General features: G+C 37.8%; 1 protein-coding gene across 8 annotated transcripts in view; it reads left to right on the forward strand.

The window, feature by feature from the left end:
* The window catches only part of Reps1 (RALBP1 associated Eps domain containing 1), a 75,327-nt gene that overhangs the window by 48,856 nt on the left and 8,666 nt on the right, over positions 1 to 17,805 (forward strand). For 3 of the 8 annotated variants that reach the window (XM_076926930.1, XM_076926927.1, XM_076926928.1), the window contains exons 9-12: positions 5,212 to 5,333; positions 8,602 to 8,682; positions 15,711 to 15,798; positions 17,050 to 17,151. In XM_076926930.1, coding sequence (XP_076783045.1) covers positions 5,212 to 5,333; positions 8,602 to 8,682; positions 15,711 to 15,798; positions 17,050 to 17,151 — 393 coding nt within the window. The remainder of the gene's footprint in view (positions 1 to 5,211; positions 5,334 to 8,601; positions 8,683 to 15,710; positions 15,799 to 17,049; positions 17,152 to 17,805) is intronic. The other 5 variants (XM_076926932.1, XM_076926933.1, XM_076926934.1 and 2 more) reach the window with 2 other exon arrangements.

Genomic DNA, 17,805 nt, shown 5'->3' on the forward strand with positions numbered 1-17,805 from the left:
AGTATGAGTAACTCGACACCACTTGCTTAAAATGCCAAAAGAGAGAAGGGGTTCTGTTTCCTTCTGCATTTTTATTGTTGCATGCAGTAAAGCTGGGTGTGTGTGTCTGTCTGCTCTTCTCAGGTACAGCATAAAACCATTGGACTCTAACTAGGACTCCAATGTGAATATACTGTAAAGAAGAGAAGGCATTGCTCTTTTCATGATTAGATAACTGAAAATCCATGTAAATTCATACTTGAGACTATGTTGCTCAAATTAAATATTGTTAATATTTCTTTTGTATTCACCCAGAATGTTTAACATAATGGCTTACATACAAGGAGATTAGTTTGTACACAAATCTAGTCATGCTATCCATCCCCAGTGTTTTCTCTTATAGACAAATACCTCGGCACTTGATGACACACAGAGATGTACCTTAACTAGTTCTCTGTTGATGAATTTTTATGTTTCTTCTCATTTTGCCTTTAAAACAGCTTTGCAGTAAACGTGCTTAGACATTATCTCTGTTTTGAAAATGTATTATTAAGCCATCAGTTTTTCTTCAATTGCAACAACTCTGATGCTATCAGGGGTAGAGCAGAACCTTCAGGAGGGAGGCAGGTTGGCAGTGTCCCTCCTGGAAACCTGTGTCAAGGAAGAGTAAAATTATACCCCTGCCTCTAGAAGGGTCTTGCAGGCTGACCTTTGTGGGTGGGCAGGATGCTCTGCACTGATTATTTACTGGAACCAGAGTTGAAGGAGATGCCTTCATTTCCAGAGCTTGTCAGATAGATACTTGTTGGTTTCTGTTCTTTTGAATGAAGTGGGGAAAAAATACCAGGGGCACTTTGGCTAATTTATCCCAGCAGTGAATTTTAAGTTTCCTAATCTTAAAACCTTCATATAGTCCCAAAATGGTATGGACTCAAAGAGCCTTTATGTATGTGAATTAAATAATATTTATTTAATAATAATTTTTCTTTGTTTCTTCCCTAGTACCTATGTTTTAAAAATATATATGACTTCATTTAAACATAACAACAATAAACTCCTCACAAGTGGCATAAATATTCTTAGGAAAATATTCTCCAAAATGTGACATTTATGAAAGAGGAGGCATTGCTTACCTCTCGTGGATTTCTGTGGTAACTGACAGTGGACACCAGCCAGCTTGTCAGACTGGTCAGTAGTACATTCGATTCATTATTTAAGGTAAATTGGGAATCCAGAAAGCCAAACCCCACAAACCAAATTCAGTTTGCTGCTTGACTAAGTAAATAATCCACAAACCAAGAATGGTCCTGTGTTTGTTTCTTTGTTTGATTTTCAGTAGTGCTGGGGATGGAGCCTGTTCTGTTTAAACCCAAGCAAGGATCCTGCTACTAAGTGCGTCCTTAGCCCAGGGGAGTTTGTGGTTTTGTTTGGCTTGGTTTAATTTTTAAAGGCAGAGTCTCATATACTCCAGGCCTCAAATTTGCTATGTAGTCAAAGATTAATTTTTAACAATTGTCCTGCCTCCCTCCTGACTACTGAGATTATAGACATGCAGCACCATGCCCAGTTGGTTTATGCAGTGCTGGGAAGTGAGACCATACCTTCTAGCAAAGACTTACTGTTAATGGCCCCAATCCCCAGAGTATTTTTATCATTAAAAAAAATCAGAAGAGAGGTGTTTTCTTATGAATTCAAATTTAGTGGTCATCAATAAAACTGAATTGGGTCAAATAGCCTCACTTTCTTGCCTGTGGTGGAGCTATAATAAGGGCCTACAGAGTTTCAGATATTTACTGTGTGCCATATTGGAAAAAATAAATAAAGTCTGACAACTCATGAAGTACACAAAGAAGAGCTAGTCTCAATAGTAAACAGAAAGACTACTGCATAGTATTTTCAGGTATTGTGGTTATTCTTCGGTACTACATTAAAACCCAGATGTGATTGCTAAAAAGTTAGTTGCAGTCTGGAAACTGAAAGAGTGTGTGTGTGTGTGTGTGTGCACGCGCACACATACATCTTAATATTACAAACCATTTATTTGTCTTGTATTTGAGTAAACCTTTTATGTGGATGTGATTTTTGCATCATAATATGATAGTTACTTTAGTTACTTGTAACAGCCCAAGTCATTGAGCTAGACAGATCTTTCAGATGTTGGGATACTCATTGTGTCTGTCAGGAAAGCATGTATGTCACCATCACAGACTTTTTGTCAGACAAGTTGGTAAATCCTAGGACGTCCTTAAGCTTATGGCATGTGTACATAGTTCTCAGAATTCTACTGTTTCCTTGAAAGTTGATTTTGAAAAACAATATGATTTCTCAGCAGTTCACTCCACAAAAAAAAAAAGAATGGCAGTGTTTTATGAAAATGTCAGCCACTCAACTGTCAGCTGAGTTCTGTGGTTCTTCCTGGACTCAGTGAGTCAGTCAGTGCACTTGGATAGTCAGTAGACATGCTTTATGTAGTCCCTATGTTGCCATACAAGAAGTATTGACAAGGTGTAGTTTTAGCTTGAAATTCAATACAATCAGTCTGTACTTCTTCACTAGCAACATTGTTCAGTGAATTTTTTTTAACTTGTTTACTATCTCTTTGTTCATATTTAAATTTGCTTGATGGGCAGGAAGATATGGCACACTTGATGTTCCCTGCTTTCCTTTGTGCTGGTCATGTGCTGTTCTTTTTCATTGCTTTTGCTCTGTTGGGGCCTGTATCAACATAATAAAAATTAATGTCATCACACAAATAATTCTGAGTTTGAGACCAGTGAAGCAGTCTTGGAGATGTCCAAGAAGGAAACCCCTTGACCCATAGTTTTCTAGGAAGATAATTATAAGATGTAATAACTTGGGTAACTAATTTTCTCATTTTCAACTTCAAGAGGCTAGATCCACTGTAGCTGTGTCAGATGAGTTCTGAGAATCTATGGCAAGTAGTAAGTGCCCTAAAATGATATTGCATTGTAAATGGGCCTGAATTTATTGGAATGTGACATCCCAAGAAGAAAGATGTAGAAAGTCAAGCCCAGGATCACCCTAAGATTACATTTAGTATGATAAGAGTCTGGTTCTAAACTGATTAATTTAGAAATTAACCTTCCTGTAATCGGTACTATTTTAATTTTTTAAAATTTTTTTTCTTTTATGACTTTGTTCTTTTTAAATCTTTTTTTTTTTTTTTTTTTTTTTTTTTGAGAATTTCAGGCATATATATTGTGTTTTAATCAAATCCATCCCCATTTCCTCCCCTCAACTCCTATCCCTACTGTTGCCTCTCAGGTCCAGGTGTTCATTTGTGCTGCTTGTATATACACAGATCTCTACTGCTTGTATATGCACAGGTCATCTGCTGGAGCATGGTTAGTCTCTCAAAGGCTGCATTCCTGAAGAAAATGGACTCTTCTTTTTCCAGCAGCTATAAGTTGCCAGCAGCTTCTCAGGAGACTCTTCTAAAGACACATCATAATTATCCAGCTAGACTATTACTTTTAGGGGCCGTCATATGTGCAGTCAGCATCTTCTCTCCTAGGCTAATTTTTCTTTATTATCATTAAGGTGAGATAGAGGGGTCCACTGTGTTTGTTCCCTAGAAACTCCAAATTGCCTGATTAGGCATTGCCTGCTACTACTTATGTTTTTTTTATGAGTTCACTTGTTGTTGGAGGTCATTACAGAGTAGTATCTGATACTCTCCGACCTCTGTTGGTTCTGTGATACCCTCCACTTCTTTTATGAAGATCTAGGACTGAGAAAGAAGTAGAAGTAGCACCTGATTTTAAAATGTAAAGTTCAGTGTGATGCTGGGCTATAAACTAGAACCTGAATATGGTGTTATTCTATAGAGAAGCTTAGGGTGAGTGAGTGGGAAATCAGAGAGTCCGTAACAGAACAGGAAGAAAGGAAACTGAACATTGTTACAACTGTCAGTGGTTAATTGTGAATCTTAGAAAATGGAAATGAGTTTAACTCAAAAAGTAAGCAACTTCAATAAATACTTGTTTGCATCTATGTATTAGACACTGTATTGGGCACAGACTGGAAGGCTTCTGACTAGAGTGGAACTGTACCCTGCTAGGTATTATTATAGAGCTGTTTATTTAGAAATCGAAAGTAGAATGCCAACATTTGTTAGCAGATGACTTTCATTTTCATGAAAAAAAAAAAAAACTAAGGAGTAGATTCTTTAATTCTCCCATGGTCAGATGAACAGATAGTAGAATCATATTTCATTATGTTATTCCTGTTAATAGGAGATATATTCAGAGCTCTGTAAAACTTGGAAAATTGGGATTTAGTTGTCATTAAACCTCCTGTTTTAAGTATAATTTTCAAGATACTTTAAGGTTTAAATGAAATTTAAAGTAGAATATGATATCTAAACATACTAAACATCCACTTTTAAACCATAGCATAGGTTTGTAGCTGTGTCAGTCCAGTCTAGAAACACTAGTGTGCATAGTGAAATAAGAAAGCATAGGTTTCAGGGCCCAACTATCTAGTTGAGTAGTAGGAAGAGCATGTATTTAGTATACACAGGCCCTGGGTTTGAGCCCCAGGCAAAAGCAAAAACAAACAAACAAACAAAAAAAACTAAAAGAAACCCAAGTGTACATTTGAACTGGTTGGACTGTAGTTCGGCATCTGGGCTGCTCATGGATAGCTGTTCCTTTTGAGGTGTAGCTGTGTGGTCATGGGAAGGTTTTTGGGGAAAATGTTACTGAATCAGCAATTTTCAAAATAATTCCAAGGGAAAACTGAATTTGGCTACAAAGCATTTTGTATTGGGAAAACCCAACTTGAAGTTGATTTACTGTGGGACATCACAAGCCTTAACTACAGCGCACAGGGCAGTACTCCACGTGGCAGCAGAATATCCCCAAACCCACTGGAGCAGAAAGTGTAATCTTTCAGTCCCCTTGCTGAAGAGTGGATCTGTGGATGCGCTTTGAAAAGGATCCATCCCTGTTATCAAAACACTGCATTATTATCTATCTCATGTTGTTCTTTTGTTTACTTCTAACTTGCCTTTCTTTTCATGAACAGTTTGGGGGCCATCATACTAAGTAGACTATAAATAATAAGTATTATCTGTTAAAGTGTCTACTTTGAGAAAGAAATTGAGAGTATAAATTACCACCTATGCAAAATTATCTGTTAGTTACTCATAAATAAATCACCCAAATTAAAATATGTTGTTGATGGGAACTTTCTGTGTCTAAATTGCAGATGCGGGCGACCAGCCAGGTGAGGTAGGTTACTCAGGCTCTCCTGCAGAAGCACCTCCGAGCAAGTCACCGTCGATGCCGTCACTGAACCAGACTTGGCCAGAGCTGAATCAGAGCAGTGAGGTTAGCAAAATTTCCCTTTCTCTGCTTGAAATTAGCTTGTTTACGGGAAGATGTTTCAGACAGGATGGTTTCAGCACAGGATTCCTTCAGTACACGCACTCATCTCGCATATGCACACAGCACAGGAGTCTTGCAGTGTACACACCTCCAGGACGTGCAGGCAAGAACCTCAAACAGACAGTAACAGAAATCATGTTAACCTTGTGGGCGTCTGAAGTTTTTGTACTGTGTACACTATCGTATGGTTTCCACCATCTCTCCCCACTAAAGCCTTGGGAGGTGGGTGGGGCAAATACATAAATTCACAGTCAAAGGGGAGTAACTTAACCAGATCCCGTGTCCATGGAGATTCAAGAGCAAGATTTGGACACAAGCTCTTTGCTATTTCATCAGCTTATTAAATAAGTAGAGTGGCGTGAGAAGTGATAGAAAAGTCACTAGTGTAGCTTTCTGCAGGAAAAAAGTATTTCCTACAACTCAAACTACTTATAATTAGTTTTTTCAATACAAAATGGAGGCCAGATGTGGCAAGCACACCCCTTTAGTCCCAGCACTTGGGAGGCAGAGGATCTTTGCGAGTTCACAGCCAGCTTGCTTGGTCTGTATAATGAGTTCCAAGACAGCCAGCGCTGTGTAGAGAGACCCTGTCTCAAAACACCAAAAGAAGACAATAATAGTACAAAATGAAGTAATTGTATCATATGACTACGACCAGTAGCCTGCAAAGCAGAATAGGGACAAGCACACTGGTTCCCAACTACTTGGGCTTAGGCCATATAAAACAGTAAGAGAACACTCTTAGAATTGAGTAGAAGGGCCCGAGCACCCACCCCATTATGAAAAACTCTGTGCTCTGGAGAACTCTGTTATTAGCTTTCTAAAGAAGTTCTCTTTGTATCTACAAAAGTAAATTTGCTAACTTCTAGGAGGAAGTAAGTACTTTGATTCTCTGTGTTTTAAAGCCAGGACAGTATTTTGTTAAAGTCATACTAGTTTAGGGCTGCTGGGAAATGGAGAACTGGCAGTTCTCTATGACTTTGTGCTACCTTCCAAAGGCCTAAGAACAGCCAAGGCAGCTCTGCCGTTGCACCATCACAGCATCAGGGAAACACATGCTTATGAGGACGGACAGGGAGGAAGATGTGCAAGAATTTGCTGGTAGAGGCAGCTTATGGAGGGTAGGGAAGGCGTTGATAAAGCCACACTTGGGGTTTTAAAGAGCAATACTAAGTTAACAATGCTGTTAGCCCATTTTATGGTTATACATAAAAGCAACTCTTTCCACAGTGTAAGGAGTCCATGTCCATTCTAAAAGAAACCAGGTGTGATCTGGAGAGATGGAGATAAAAGTGCTTTTCAGTTCTGATTCCAGGTGCATGCATTAGCCCTCTCAAAAAGTCATGCCAGGTTTTTTTTTTTTTTAAATGCCTAGTAATAAAATTATAAATAACATAATTTTGCTATGTAATTCATGCTATGCTTTAAAAGCTAGTAAAACAATGATTTTTAGATATTTTGGTAATAGCTATTAAAATATCTACTCGGAATATAAATTTAGGTTATATTTTATCTCCCACAAACTCAATATTATTTCAGTGTTTATTTAGCACTGATGGATATAGATGAGGTGCTATGAGAGAAGACATTTAAAAAGGTTTTTTTAAGCACTTTTTATATGCCAGGCTGCTTAAAAGGCTCTTTACCCAGTTTAATGTCTTAGTCCCCCTCTGTGAGGTGGGTATTACTAATTTCATGATAAAATGGTGAAACGGAAGCACAGAGAGGACGTGTAACTCAGCCAAGTCCACACAGCCCAGCTAGTTATGCTAGTAGTCAGGTGCCAGAGCATAGAGCTAGTAACTACTGAACTTGTCCTGAAGATGAGACCCACTGCCTTCCAGGGAGCTGAGTTCTGCAAGTAAGCTGTTTTTCTGTGCGGCAGATAATTCAGTTCCTTCTCATTCCTTGTAATAGGAATTGTTGAGGAAGAAATTAATTGTATTACCAAATTTGTTCAATTCGTTTCTGATGTGAAGGCCCATAATAAAAGTGAACTGTTGAAAGCTTTTGTCAGTTTTTCTCTTTGTGACCTGTAGGAGAAGTTATTGAATGCTTTTATCAGCCATTTTTGTGAATAATTTTCAGCGATATTCTCATTTGCTAAAGCTTAATTTCTACATATGTACTCAAATTGAATATCACTATTTTAAATAGAAAGTTGAACTTTGAAGCATAAAAGTATATATACTCTTAAAAATTGAATTTATAAGGGCTTTGGTTTATGAGGTAGTTGTGTCTGTGTGTAAGCATTCATGTGTATATATTGTATATGTGTAAGTAGATGTTTCCCTCCTCAGAGGACAACTCATCGTTTTTAAGAATCATATTTAATAATAGTTTTAATACAACTTTGATGAAAACATTCTGTACTGTTACTAAGATCTCAAATGGAATTTACTGTAATTAATGTTGGCTTATCACTCCACCTGTTTTAAGAGGTATGATATTTCTTTGTGTACCTCTTTTAGAAAGTAGCTTTTCCCGTGCATCTCCTGTATATAACACATACTCAGATGCTTGATTTGCTCTCGTGGCTGCATTCTGATTTTCCTAGCATGGGGAGGGGCCTGACTGGCAGCTCTGTCTTGTGATCTGGCATGGCCCTGTTTGTAGTGCTGATCGCAGAGGTTGGCTTGCTACAAATTGATAAATAAGCTAAAATGTTTTTAATTCCAGAATTTCATTCATTTTATGTGTTATATTTTATTAAATATGCATTTGTATAAGATATGTATAAGATATGTGCACGGACATAATGGACTCATCTTTCAGGGGTCGCACTGAATGCTCCATGTTGATTAGGGCTTGAGCTTCTCGGTTTCTGTGGATCAGTGTTGTACCTGGAGTTTGGACGGGATTTGAGTTAAGCATTGTTCTAGTCCAGACGACTCTGTGCATTTCTACCTGGCTGCCATTTCCATCACTGATACTCTGTCTCCTTTATGGTGTTTTGAGTGTTAATTCTCATCCATAGAGATTACGTTAAATTTTTACTGTACATTTGCTTATGAAGGTATTCACCTTCTATTTATAAAATGGCCCAGCACAGATAAGTATGAAATGATTATGGGAATTACAAACTACAGAATTCTGTTGATCCTACGAAATGCAGCTTGCAGTGCAGCCTCTGAATGACTTTGCTGAGTCTTCTCCAGTGATCTTCTACTGCATCTCCCCATGCTGACTTGTCTCTCCTCTGTCTGTTCAGCAGTGGGAGACATTTAGTGAACGCTCTTCAAGCTCACAAACTCTGACTCAATTTGATTCTAACATTGCACCAGCTGATCCTGTAAGTCAATCACTTAGCTTGCTTGTTTGAAGTTAATTTTATTAACCCAATAGCCACCATTATGTTTCTTAGCTAACATGCATGATTCAGTGTAGTGCTTACAGGGAAATTTGGCAGGCATATTTATTTATTTATTTGTTTGTTTGTTTGTTTGTTTATTGGTGTGCTCCATAGTGGAAAGAACATTTTTGTCATTCTTCATATTTTTAAGTTTCTTGATGAAAGAAAACTTTATGTTTAAAACCTGGTAGTATATGTGTCTGTAATGAGTATTTCTGTGACAGTCGATTTGGTTAGCCATGTTACATCTGCTAAGTGTATGTTTTATTAAACATATACAGCTTGTTTCAATTACGTATTTTATTTGTATGCTTACACATCATGTAACATGTACTCTGTATGTAAATATTTCTGCAGTGCCATTTCAAATATTTCTAATAGCATAACTTTTGTTTAATTAGTGTGTTAAGTTCAGCACAACAAAAGCAAACTGATTTATCGTTATAGATTACTCACATGCAGCAGAACCTCTGTCTTGTCTTTCTGTGATTTCCTGTGTCTTTTTTTTTTTTAAAAAATGCTACAAAGTTCATATCCTGATTTTAAAAGTTAATTCAGTTCCTATAGAGTTACACCCCACCTGTCCCTCAAGTGCTTGAAAAGGTTTAAACTACAGATAGAAGTCATTCTCACTGTTCATTCCTTTACTTGGTCTTTCTCTCTTTTCTTTTAAAGAGGACACATGCTAATAAGCATACTGTGTAAAAACAAGAAGGAAGGAAGTAGGAAGGAAGAAGTGTGAGTGTAAAAGGTTGTTTTGTTTGTTTTGTTTTTTTTAATGATCAGAGTAGAAAAGGGCAGAGAAAGTGACACATGGCATTCATGCCCCACAACACCCAGTGTTGGGGTTTGAACCAACAGCCACAAACATGGAGAAACTCCAAGCTCCAGCCATGGTGCAGACAGAGCTCTGTAGATGTTTCTGATTGAAGACAGCCAGTGCTTATTAATCTTTTGGGGAAAGTGACATGTAAATACTGCTCTAACAGCAAATTAATAAAGTTTTGCTATGCTTTACAGTCTTACAGAGGATGCTTTTATACCAAACATAATATATTTTTAATTAATATTTAATTATTTTTAAAATGTTAAACTATATTGTTTCCAAGGCCAGTAAAAAATGTGGATTACCCATGCATTTGCATCTTTTTTTTACTATATTTAAGGCTCTTGTCTTTGTTTTTAATTTCTGAAAATTTAAGAGAAATAAGAAAACATTGAAATTTTTGCTACTTGTTAGCCACATTTCTGGTCTCTTGGGACATGACAAGTTCTATAATCAAGTTTACCCTTAAGTTTTCTTTAGCTTTAAGCTTTGTTTTTATTACTCCTTTCTTCTTAACACAGTTTAACTCATGAAAAAGCTTTATGAATTAGCAATACAAAAGCTTGGTTTTTTTTTCTAAACCTTAAAAGACAGAAAATAATTATTAATAGTATTAACAGTCTTCCAGACAAGGCAAGAGCATTATTTAGGAAGATTTCTGTTTAGTTATTTGTTGCTTTTGGTTTTATTTTGAGATAGTCTTGTTTAGCCCACGCTAAGCTTAAACCCTATTCATGACTGGTAGGAAATACAGAAGAAATACTCGATGTTCTTACATATCTTAGAAATGAAGTCCAGACTTGTAAGTGCCAACTCTGGTGTTAAAAACTGCATAGCTCATCAGGGCATAGTGATTACATGTCTGTAATCCTAGCACTGTAGAGCTTGAGACCAGTGATCCTAGGCTACAAAGAGAGGAGACTCTGCCTCAATAAACCAGGAAAAAGCCTTAAATTTTTTATATTATAGCTCAGTACTTTCCATCACTATCTGTGGTGTGGCATGAAATTTTGAGAAAATAGGAGCTGTTTGTTGAGATTTTTAAACTTGAATTTAGACTTCTGAATTTGGCCAAATGTAGATGATGTTATTAAATACTTATCATGTGATATCTGTAAGTTTTTTCTTTTTTTTTAGTTTTTTGGTTTTTTGAGACAAGGTTTCTCTGTGTAGCCCTGGTTGTCTTGGAACTTACTCTGTAGACCAGGCTGGGCCTCAAACTCAGAAAATCCGCCTGCCTCTGCCTCCCAAGTGCTGGGATTAAAGGCATGCGCCCGGCTAAGTTTTGTTTTGTTTTTTTTGTTTTGTTTTGTTTTTTTCTTTTGTGGTAGTTTCTTAAATCTTTGTTCTCTAGCCCATTCCCATCCTTACTTTAGAGTCTCAAAAGGAGAGACTCTACTTTTAATTAGTGGTGTCCCTTTATAATAGTGTCTTACACCTCATTTCTTTTTTTTTTTAAAAGATTTATTTATTTATTTATTTATTTATTTATTTATTATTTATTGATGTATATAAGCACACTGTCCTTGAAACACCAGAAGAGGGCATCAGACCCCATTACAGATGGTTGTGAGCCACCATGTGGTTGCTGGGAATTGAACTCATGACCTTTGGAAGAGCAGCAAGTGCTCTTAACCGTTGAGCCATCTCTCCAGCCCTACACCTCATTTAATACCTGAATATTGCCTGTCGATAGGTCACAGCCTCTAGCTACAATCTCAGATGACCATTTGTGAGATTTATGTAAACCAGGATTGCCGTTAAGTGAATCAGGGCATCATGGAGGGTGTAAAAACAAAAACAAAGAAAATACACTCCAGATCTAGTGTGAATTTAACATTTTTATGGTTGGGAATCTTTAATGAAGTGGTTTTTAAAACAAAACGTTCATTGTCATCTGCTAAGAAATGTCTGTGAAGGCACTGGTCTAGTGGCACCTGTTCCATGGTGTTACACTTCACACAGTGCAGCAGCTCACAGGCCTGTTGGGATGGTGGCGATTGGGCTGTCATTTCTCATGTCTTCTTTTCTTGAATGATTAATCAAATAATTAGTAACTTCCAGTAGAATATGCTTCTGCTAGGGTGAATGTGACCAGCACACTAAGGAAATTCTAGACTGATGACTAGTATACAGTCTTTGTCCTGATTTATACCTGTTCTTGATGCTATAGAACTGAGCAGTTCAGCATATAAAAATAGCTTGATCACCTATCAGAGCCAGACAACTCACCTGGTTTGGTGGTATCCCTTCTTTGATATCCTATAGAAATAAAAGTTGCCAGAAGCAAGATTTCAACTTTAAACAAACCAGATTAATTAGTGTTAGTTGATGATCATAATGTTAGTTGTGATAATTATCATGGTATAATAACTGGGTAAAACTATAGGCAAAGAAGGGATTGGCTAACTCAACCCAAGGTGTTTGGGGAAGTTTTGGTAAAAAGAAGATCTGTTATTTGTATGATGGATCTCTTTTTTTAAGCTTATGAACCCTTTTATTAGCATCTAAGAGGAAAATGGCAGAGCAAGCAAACTGTAACTCGGTGGCTCTCGACTTTCTTTAACACAGTTCTTCATGTTGTCGTGACTCCCCCCCCCCCAACCATAACATTATTGCTGTTGCTACTTCATAGCTGTACTTTTGCTACTGTTATGAATTGTAAATAACTGTGCTTCAGAGATGGTCTTAGACAACCCCCGTGAAAGGGTCGTTTGACCACCAGGTTAAGAACCACTTCTGTAGCTCCTGGTAGCTGTCAGGAAGAGGGAGATGGGGAAAGGAAGAGGAAAGCCGTGTCTTAAAGTTGGGGTCTGGAAAGCTGGCAGGTTCCACAGTGGAGACTGGCAAGCATGACAGGAGGGGTGTAGACTTCAGAGGAAAGTGTGACGTTTCCACCCAGAGTATCGGGCATGCCCAGGCTTTGGCCAGTACCTGAGGGGGGGAAAAAAAAAGACAGGAAAAGGAAAAGTTAAACTTTCTATAAAGTGGGAAGACTGCATGCCAGAGGTTCTGTAAGCCCCCTGTATGTCCTAATTAAAAGTGGGAGTTGACAAAAATAGTCAAAGGCCTTCCAAGCAGAGAATATCATGAACTGGATAAGTTCTGCATAGTGATAGCATATGGTACACATATGTGTTGTGGGTGGGGGACTGGGAATTAAAGAATGGAGTTGAACCCAGATGGAGACCTCTTAATAGGCTAGAGTAAGATCAGCTTCACTTGGTTGTCAGCTAGAAGCTAGCACTGAGTGCCAGGATGACATAGGCAAGGAAGGGCAATTGTGGAAGATGACTCAGCTAACACTGTGAAGATTGTGATGGGTCAAAGAGACCATGAGCTCTCAGCAGTAGAATGGAGAGTAGGCAGGGTAGATTAGATAGAAAGAAGTAATCGGATGGCAGCATGTGGCAAATGCAGAGAGATGAATTTAATTATGACAGTATAATGTTCTGAATTATATTAATTAGGTACCCAAATATACAAATGATACAGAGGTGCAATATGGGTTAGTCAGAGGATAAACCTGGCCATCTCTGCCAGGTTCATCAGGGTTTTGTTGTCTTTTGTGGGCATTAAGAGCCTTCGTAAAGGCCATCCGTAGCCAGTAGTTGTACAAGTACACTGTATTATTGAAAGCTGACTGCTTGGTACAGACTTAGTGAACCTTTTAGAAAATTAATACATTTTTAATACATATTTTGTGTATAAAAGTTATGTAATAAAACAATTAAAATTTAATAAAAATTAGCTGGGCACAGTGGCTCATACCTTTAATCCTAGCACTTAGAGTTCAAGGCCACACTGGTCTACATAGAAAGATCCAAGTCAGTCAGAACCACATGGGGAGACTGTGGTTTGTTTTATTTATTTTGCTTTTGTTGTTTTGTTTTTTTGTTTTAAAGGTAATGAAAGATTTATCATTTGAAAGATACAACACGTTGAATGTTTTAGCTAATAACTTAAAAATATATGAAGAGAACTAGAGAGAAGGCTCAGTCGTTAAGAGATCATTCTGCTCTTGGAAAGGACCAGAATTTGGCTCCTAGCATCCTTGTTAGGCAACTCTAGGGCATGTGATGCCTCTGGCCTCAGTGGGTCCCTGCACACAGGTACATGTACCCACACTATATGAGTCTTAGGTACTTTTCTGTTGCTATGGCAGAGCACATGAGCAAGGCAACTGACAAAGAGCACTTATGGGGCTTACAGTTTTAGGGGTTGCAGTCCACAATGTTTGGGACAAAGGCATGGCAATAAGTATTCAAACATTTGAGCCTATGGGGTCATTCTTATTCAAACCACATAATACACAATTTAAAATAAAAATCTCTAAAAGGGAAGCAAAAAATTATAAAACTAAAGTTCAAAAGGGAAGATCACTTTAGAGAAGAATACACAACCCATTTTAGCAATTGATATATTAATGATCAGAATTACACAGTTAAAAATTTCATCCAGTGGGTATATTGAAAATTCTGTATTCAAGACAGCAGTTTGTATAGAAGGTACACGTTTACAACCATGGAGAAGGTATCAGATGTAAATGTCTAAATTGGGAACAGGAGAATATGTATTTTGTAAAAGTGCCACAAGCACAAAAACTATTTTAATAGTTTAGTAAACTAAATTAGATTTCATTATATTTATCAAATGTAAGATACAAAGAATATATTAATCATGCATTGGAAAAAATGATATAAAGTATATGTTTAAATCTGCACTACTTAGAAACAAACCAATATAAAAGATGCATATACACAAGCCGATAAAAGAGAAGTACAGACATGCTCCAATCACCAAAAATACAGCCAGCTACTGTGAGAAGCCACCAACACCAACCAGCTTAACAATAATAAAAATTGTGACAATATAAAGAAATTAAACAAAGATGTTATCAATAAAGCCATATTTGATAACATAACTATGACAGTGTCTTAAATTACTATTTTAAGTATTTTTTGAAAATGTAAGAGAAATCAAACTTTGATCTGTGTGTAACACAGATGTTTTAACTGTAATTTTAGAGGGATAGGGAAATGGTGGTTCAGGTTTATTGGTTCTATACAAGAATCCTGGGTAGATTCTCATGGAATTACAACAGGAAATTATTCTAAATGGCTTTGTCTGTGTAATAGCTATGACAAATTTGTTGTAAACTGTTTAAGTTTAGAAATGATGAGAGTAAGCCAACAGAGGCTGTCGAATAAAAGGCACATGCTAGTGTATAATTGTTCACTCAGTTTTATCACCAGGCAGGGCAGTGTCCTTGTAAACTAAAGATCAGTGCCCTCACTACATTTAACTGCATTACGAGGTACTCATGTAAGGAGCTTAGGTTCCCACGAGCTGACTCCCCCCTCATAGGAGGAGCCATGCCCTCCTCACCAGGGCTTTCAGACTCTGAAGCCAGGTGTTTGATGTCGCTCTGGCTGCTCTTCAGAGGGTCTCAGCTACAAAGGTAGGCTTCTTCCTAGGGGCTCCCTTCTGCCTTCTTCCTGGTTCTGGATGCTTCTTTTCTTTGACTTTACTCCTTCCTTCCTTCTTCTCAGAAGTCACTGCTATCAACTACTTTACTCCTAAAATCACTTAGGAAGCTTAGACATGCTTGATGTCTTATAGTCATAAAATACCGACACGTTAGTTTGGGGTCTTTCTTGTCCCTCTAGTGTATTCCTTTCTGGATAGGAAGCAGTTAGCGTACCTACAATTGCAGTAGAGCAGACTTCTAGTTATTTTCATTTTATAAGTTAAATTTTTTTTCTTGAGCAGTTTAGTAAAAGCAATTTCCAGTCTGTCACTTAGCTTTTGAGTTCGCATAAATATTTTAATTTTCCTCAAAGCTTAACATTTATAAATCTCATCACATCATTGCAGTTTGTTTTCAAATACTGTTTTGAACTATGTTTTTAATAAGCAGATTTCATTAATTTCTTTAACCATTCAACTTCGGATTACTTTATGAAATCAAATTATTCATCATATAAACTTGATTCTCTTAGATTGAGCTGTTAATTTTTAAAGATGTTACCTTTGCATTACTGTGGATGAGAAAGATGTGTGCAGAAGGTTTCGGTGTGGTTAGTCCCCAGGACCCCACAATTCCTAATACAAACACCACTTCTACGTCATTTGTCTGTAGGATACTGCTATAGTGCATCCGGTTCCCATTCGCATGACTCCAAGCAAGATCCACATGCAGGAGATGGAGCTGAAAAGAACAAGCAGTGGTAAGGACTGCCTCAGTCAGCTTGCTCTGGCCGAGCTTGCCACCAGCGTACCAGCATGCAGAGGGGAGGAGTCACTCTGCGGAGGCTCTAGTTTCTCTCATAAACGACTTTTTTGTTTGGGGTGTTTGTTTATGTGCTTGTTTTGTGTGGCAGGGTCTCATTTCATTTCCCTGCCTGATCAGGAACTCACTTAGTAGACCAGGCTGTCCCTGAATTTACAGAGAATCACCTGCCTCTGCCTCCAGACTTCTGAGAGTAAAGGCGTGCTCTGCTACATCTGACTAGCAGTTATTTATTTTTTTTAACCCCATACTTCTCTACAGTTGTGTGTGCCTGCAGGGCTGTGTGTTTAAACGATATCATACTTTTAAAAGGAAAATGTTTCATATAAATCTTTAAAGTGGGGGTGTTTGTGGAAAATTTTCACAAAATAAATAAGATCATTTGAAAATGAGACACTTCTGGTATTCTGGAGTCTGTGTGGTCATTTTGTTGTTTGAATTTATGTTATTTTACATGTATGCTATTTTTTATATATGAGTACTTTCCCTATGTGAATATGGATGCACTACTTGTGTGCCTAGTATCTGAGGAGGTCAGAAGAAACCGTTGAGTGCTTTGTAACTTAAGTTACAGCTGGTCCTATGCAGCCATGTGGGTTCTCGCTGTGGAACCCAGGCCGGCCTCCAGTCTTGCTTCAGCCTCTCAAGTGCTGCCGTGCAGGCGTGCAGCACTCTGCCCAGCTTAAGGCTTCTCAGGGGCAAGTATATCATCTCTCTAAGACCACACTGTCATCATTTATAGCCCAGATTTTGGGTGGTTTGTTCCCTGTGCTACTGGGAAAAGTTAACCAAGTGAAAAAAAGACAGACAAGTAAATGATCTTTTTTTTTTTTTTTTTTTTTTTTTTTTTTTGGTTTTTCGAGACAGGGTTTTCTCTGTATAGTTATGGTTGTCCTGGAACTCACTCTATAGACCAGGCTGTCCTCAAACTCAGAAATCCGCCTGTCTCTGTCTCCCAAATGCTGGGATTAAAGGCGTGCGCCACCACCACCCGGCTAAATGATCTCTTATTGTGGAAGATAACAAAATTTTCCATAAACAAGCTTATATTCAGTTTTATTTAAAATATTGTGTCATCTTATATATGACACTTTGGCCATATCTAAATGAAATCTAATTGTAATTCAATCTTCCATGAATTTTATCAATAAAATGTCTCTTGTATTGTAACCTCTTGATTCTCTACTAGATCATACTAATCCCACCAGCCCATTACTTGTGAAGCCATCTGACCTTTCGGAAGAAAATAAAATCAATTCATCAGTAAAATTTTCTTCCGGAAATACCGTAGGTAAGTGAAAGATAGCATCATATCTCTCATTTGAGTGTATTAAATAAATTTAAAGTCTGGGGAATTGAAATCTGCATCTATCTAGTACGGTGTTCACTGTGTAAAATAGGGGACAATAACTCTTCAAAGCCTTCTGCACTGTATGTGGTGAATGCCCCTGTGTTGTTGCCTTCAAGGCAGGCGACCTGTTTGCCCTCATTGTGTGTTCCATCAGCTCTTGTGTTCCATCGGCTCTTCCCCAATCTCTCTTTGTTTCTCACAAAACATTGAGATGTTCCTTCATCTATCTAGCTATGGTATTTGGATACTATGTTCCAGGTTCCAGTCTAGGGGGTGGGGATTTAACAGTAAACAAAACAGAACAAGTCTTCATCTGTGTTGAGTTTAGATTGCAGTCAGATGGGGTAACTCTTATATGAAAGGAAAGCTAATTTCATGAATAGAACTTAAAAGCTGGAGACAGGAATGAGAGTGTCATTTTAAATGAGAACAAAGAAGGCCTTATTAGAAGATAACCTTTGTCTTAAAATTTGAAGGAGCTGAGTGACAGCTCTGTGACTAACGGGAAAGATGACTAAAAGACAGGCAACAGCCAGTGTGCAGCCCCTAGGCAGGAAGCTTGGGTCTGCAGAAAGCAGGCAGTGCCCTGGAATA

This window comes from Arvicanthis niloticus, chromosome 28 (genome assembly GCF_011762505.2).
Source record: "Arvicanthis niloticus isolate mArvNil1 chromosome 28, mArvNil1.pat.X, whole genome shotgun sequence".
NCBI classification, from domain to species: domain Eukaryota; kingdom Metazoa; phylum Chordata; class Mammalia; order Rodentia; family Muridae; genus Arvicanthis; species Arvicanthis niloticus.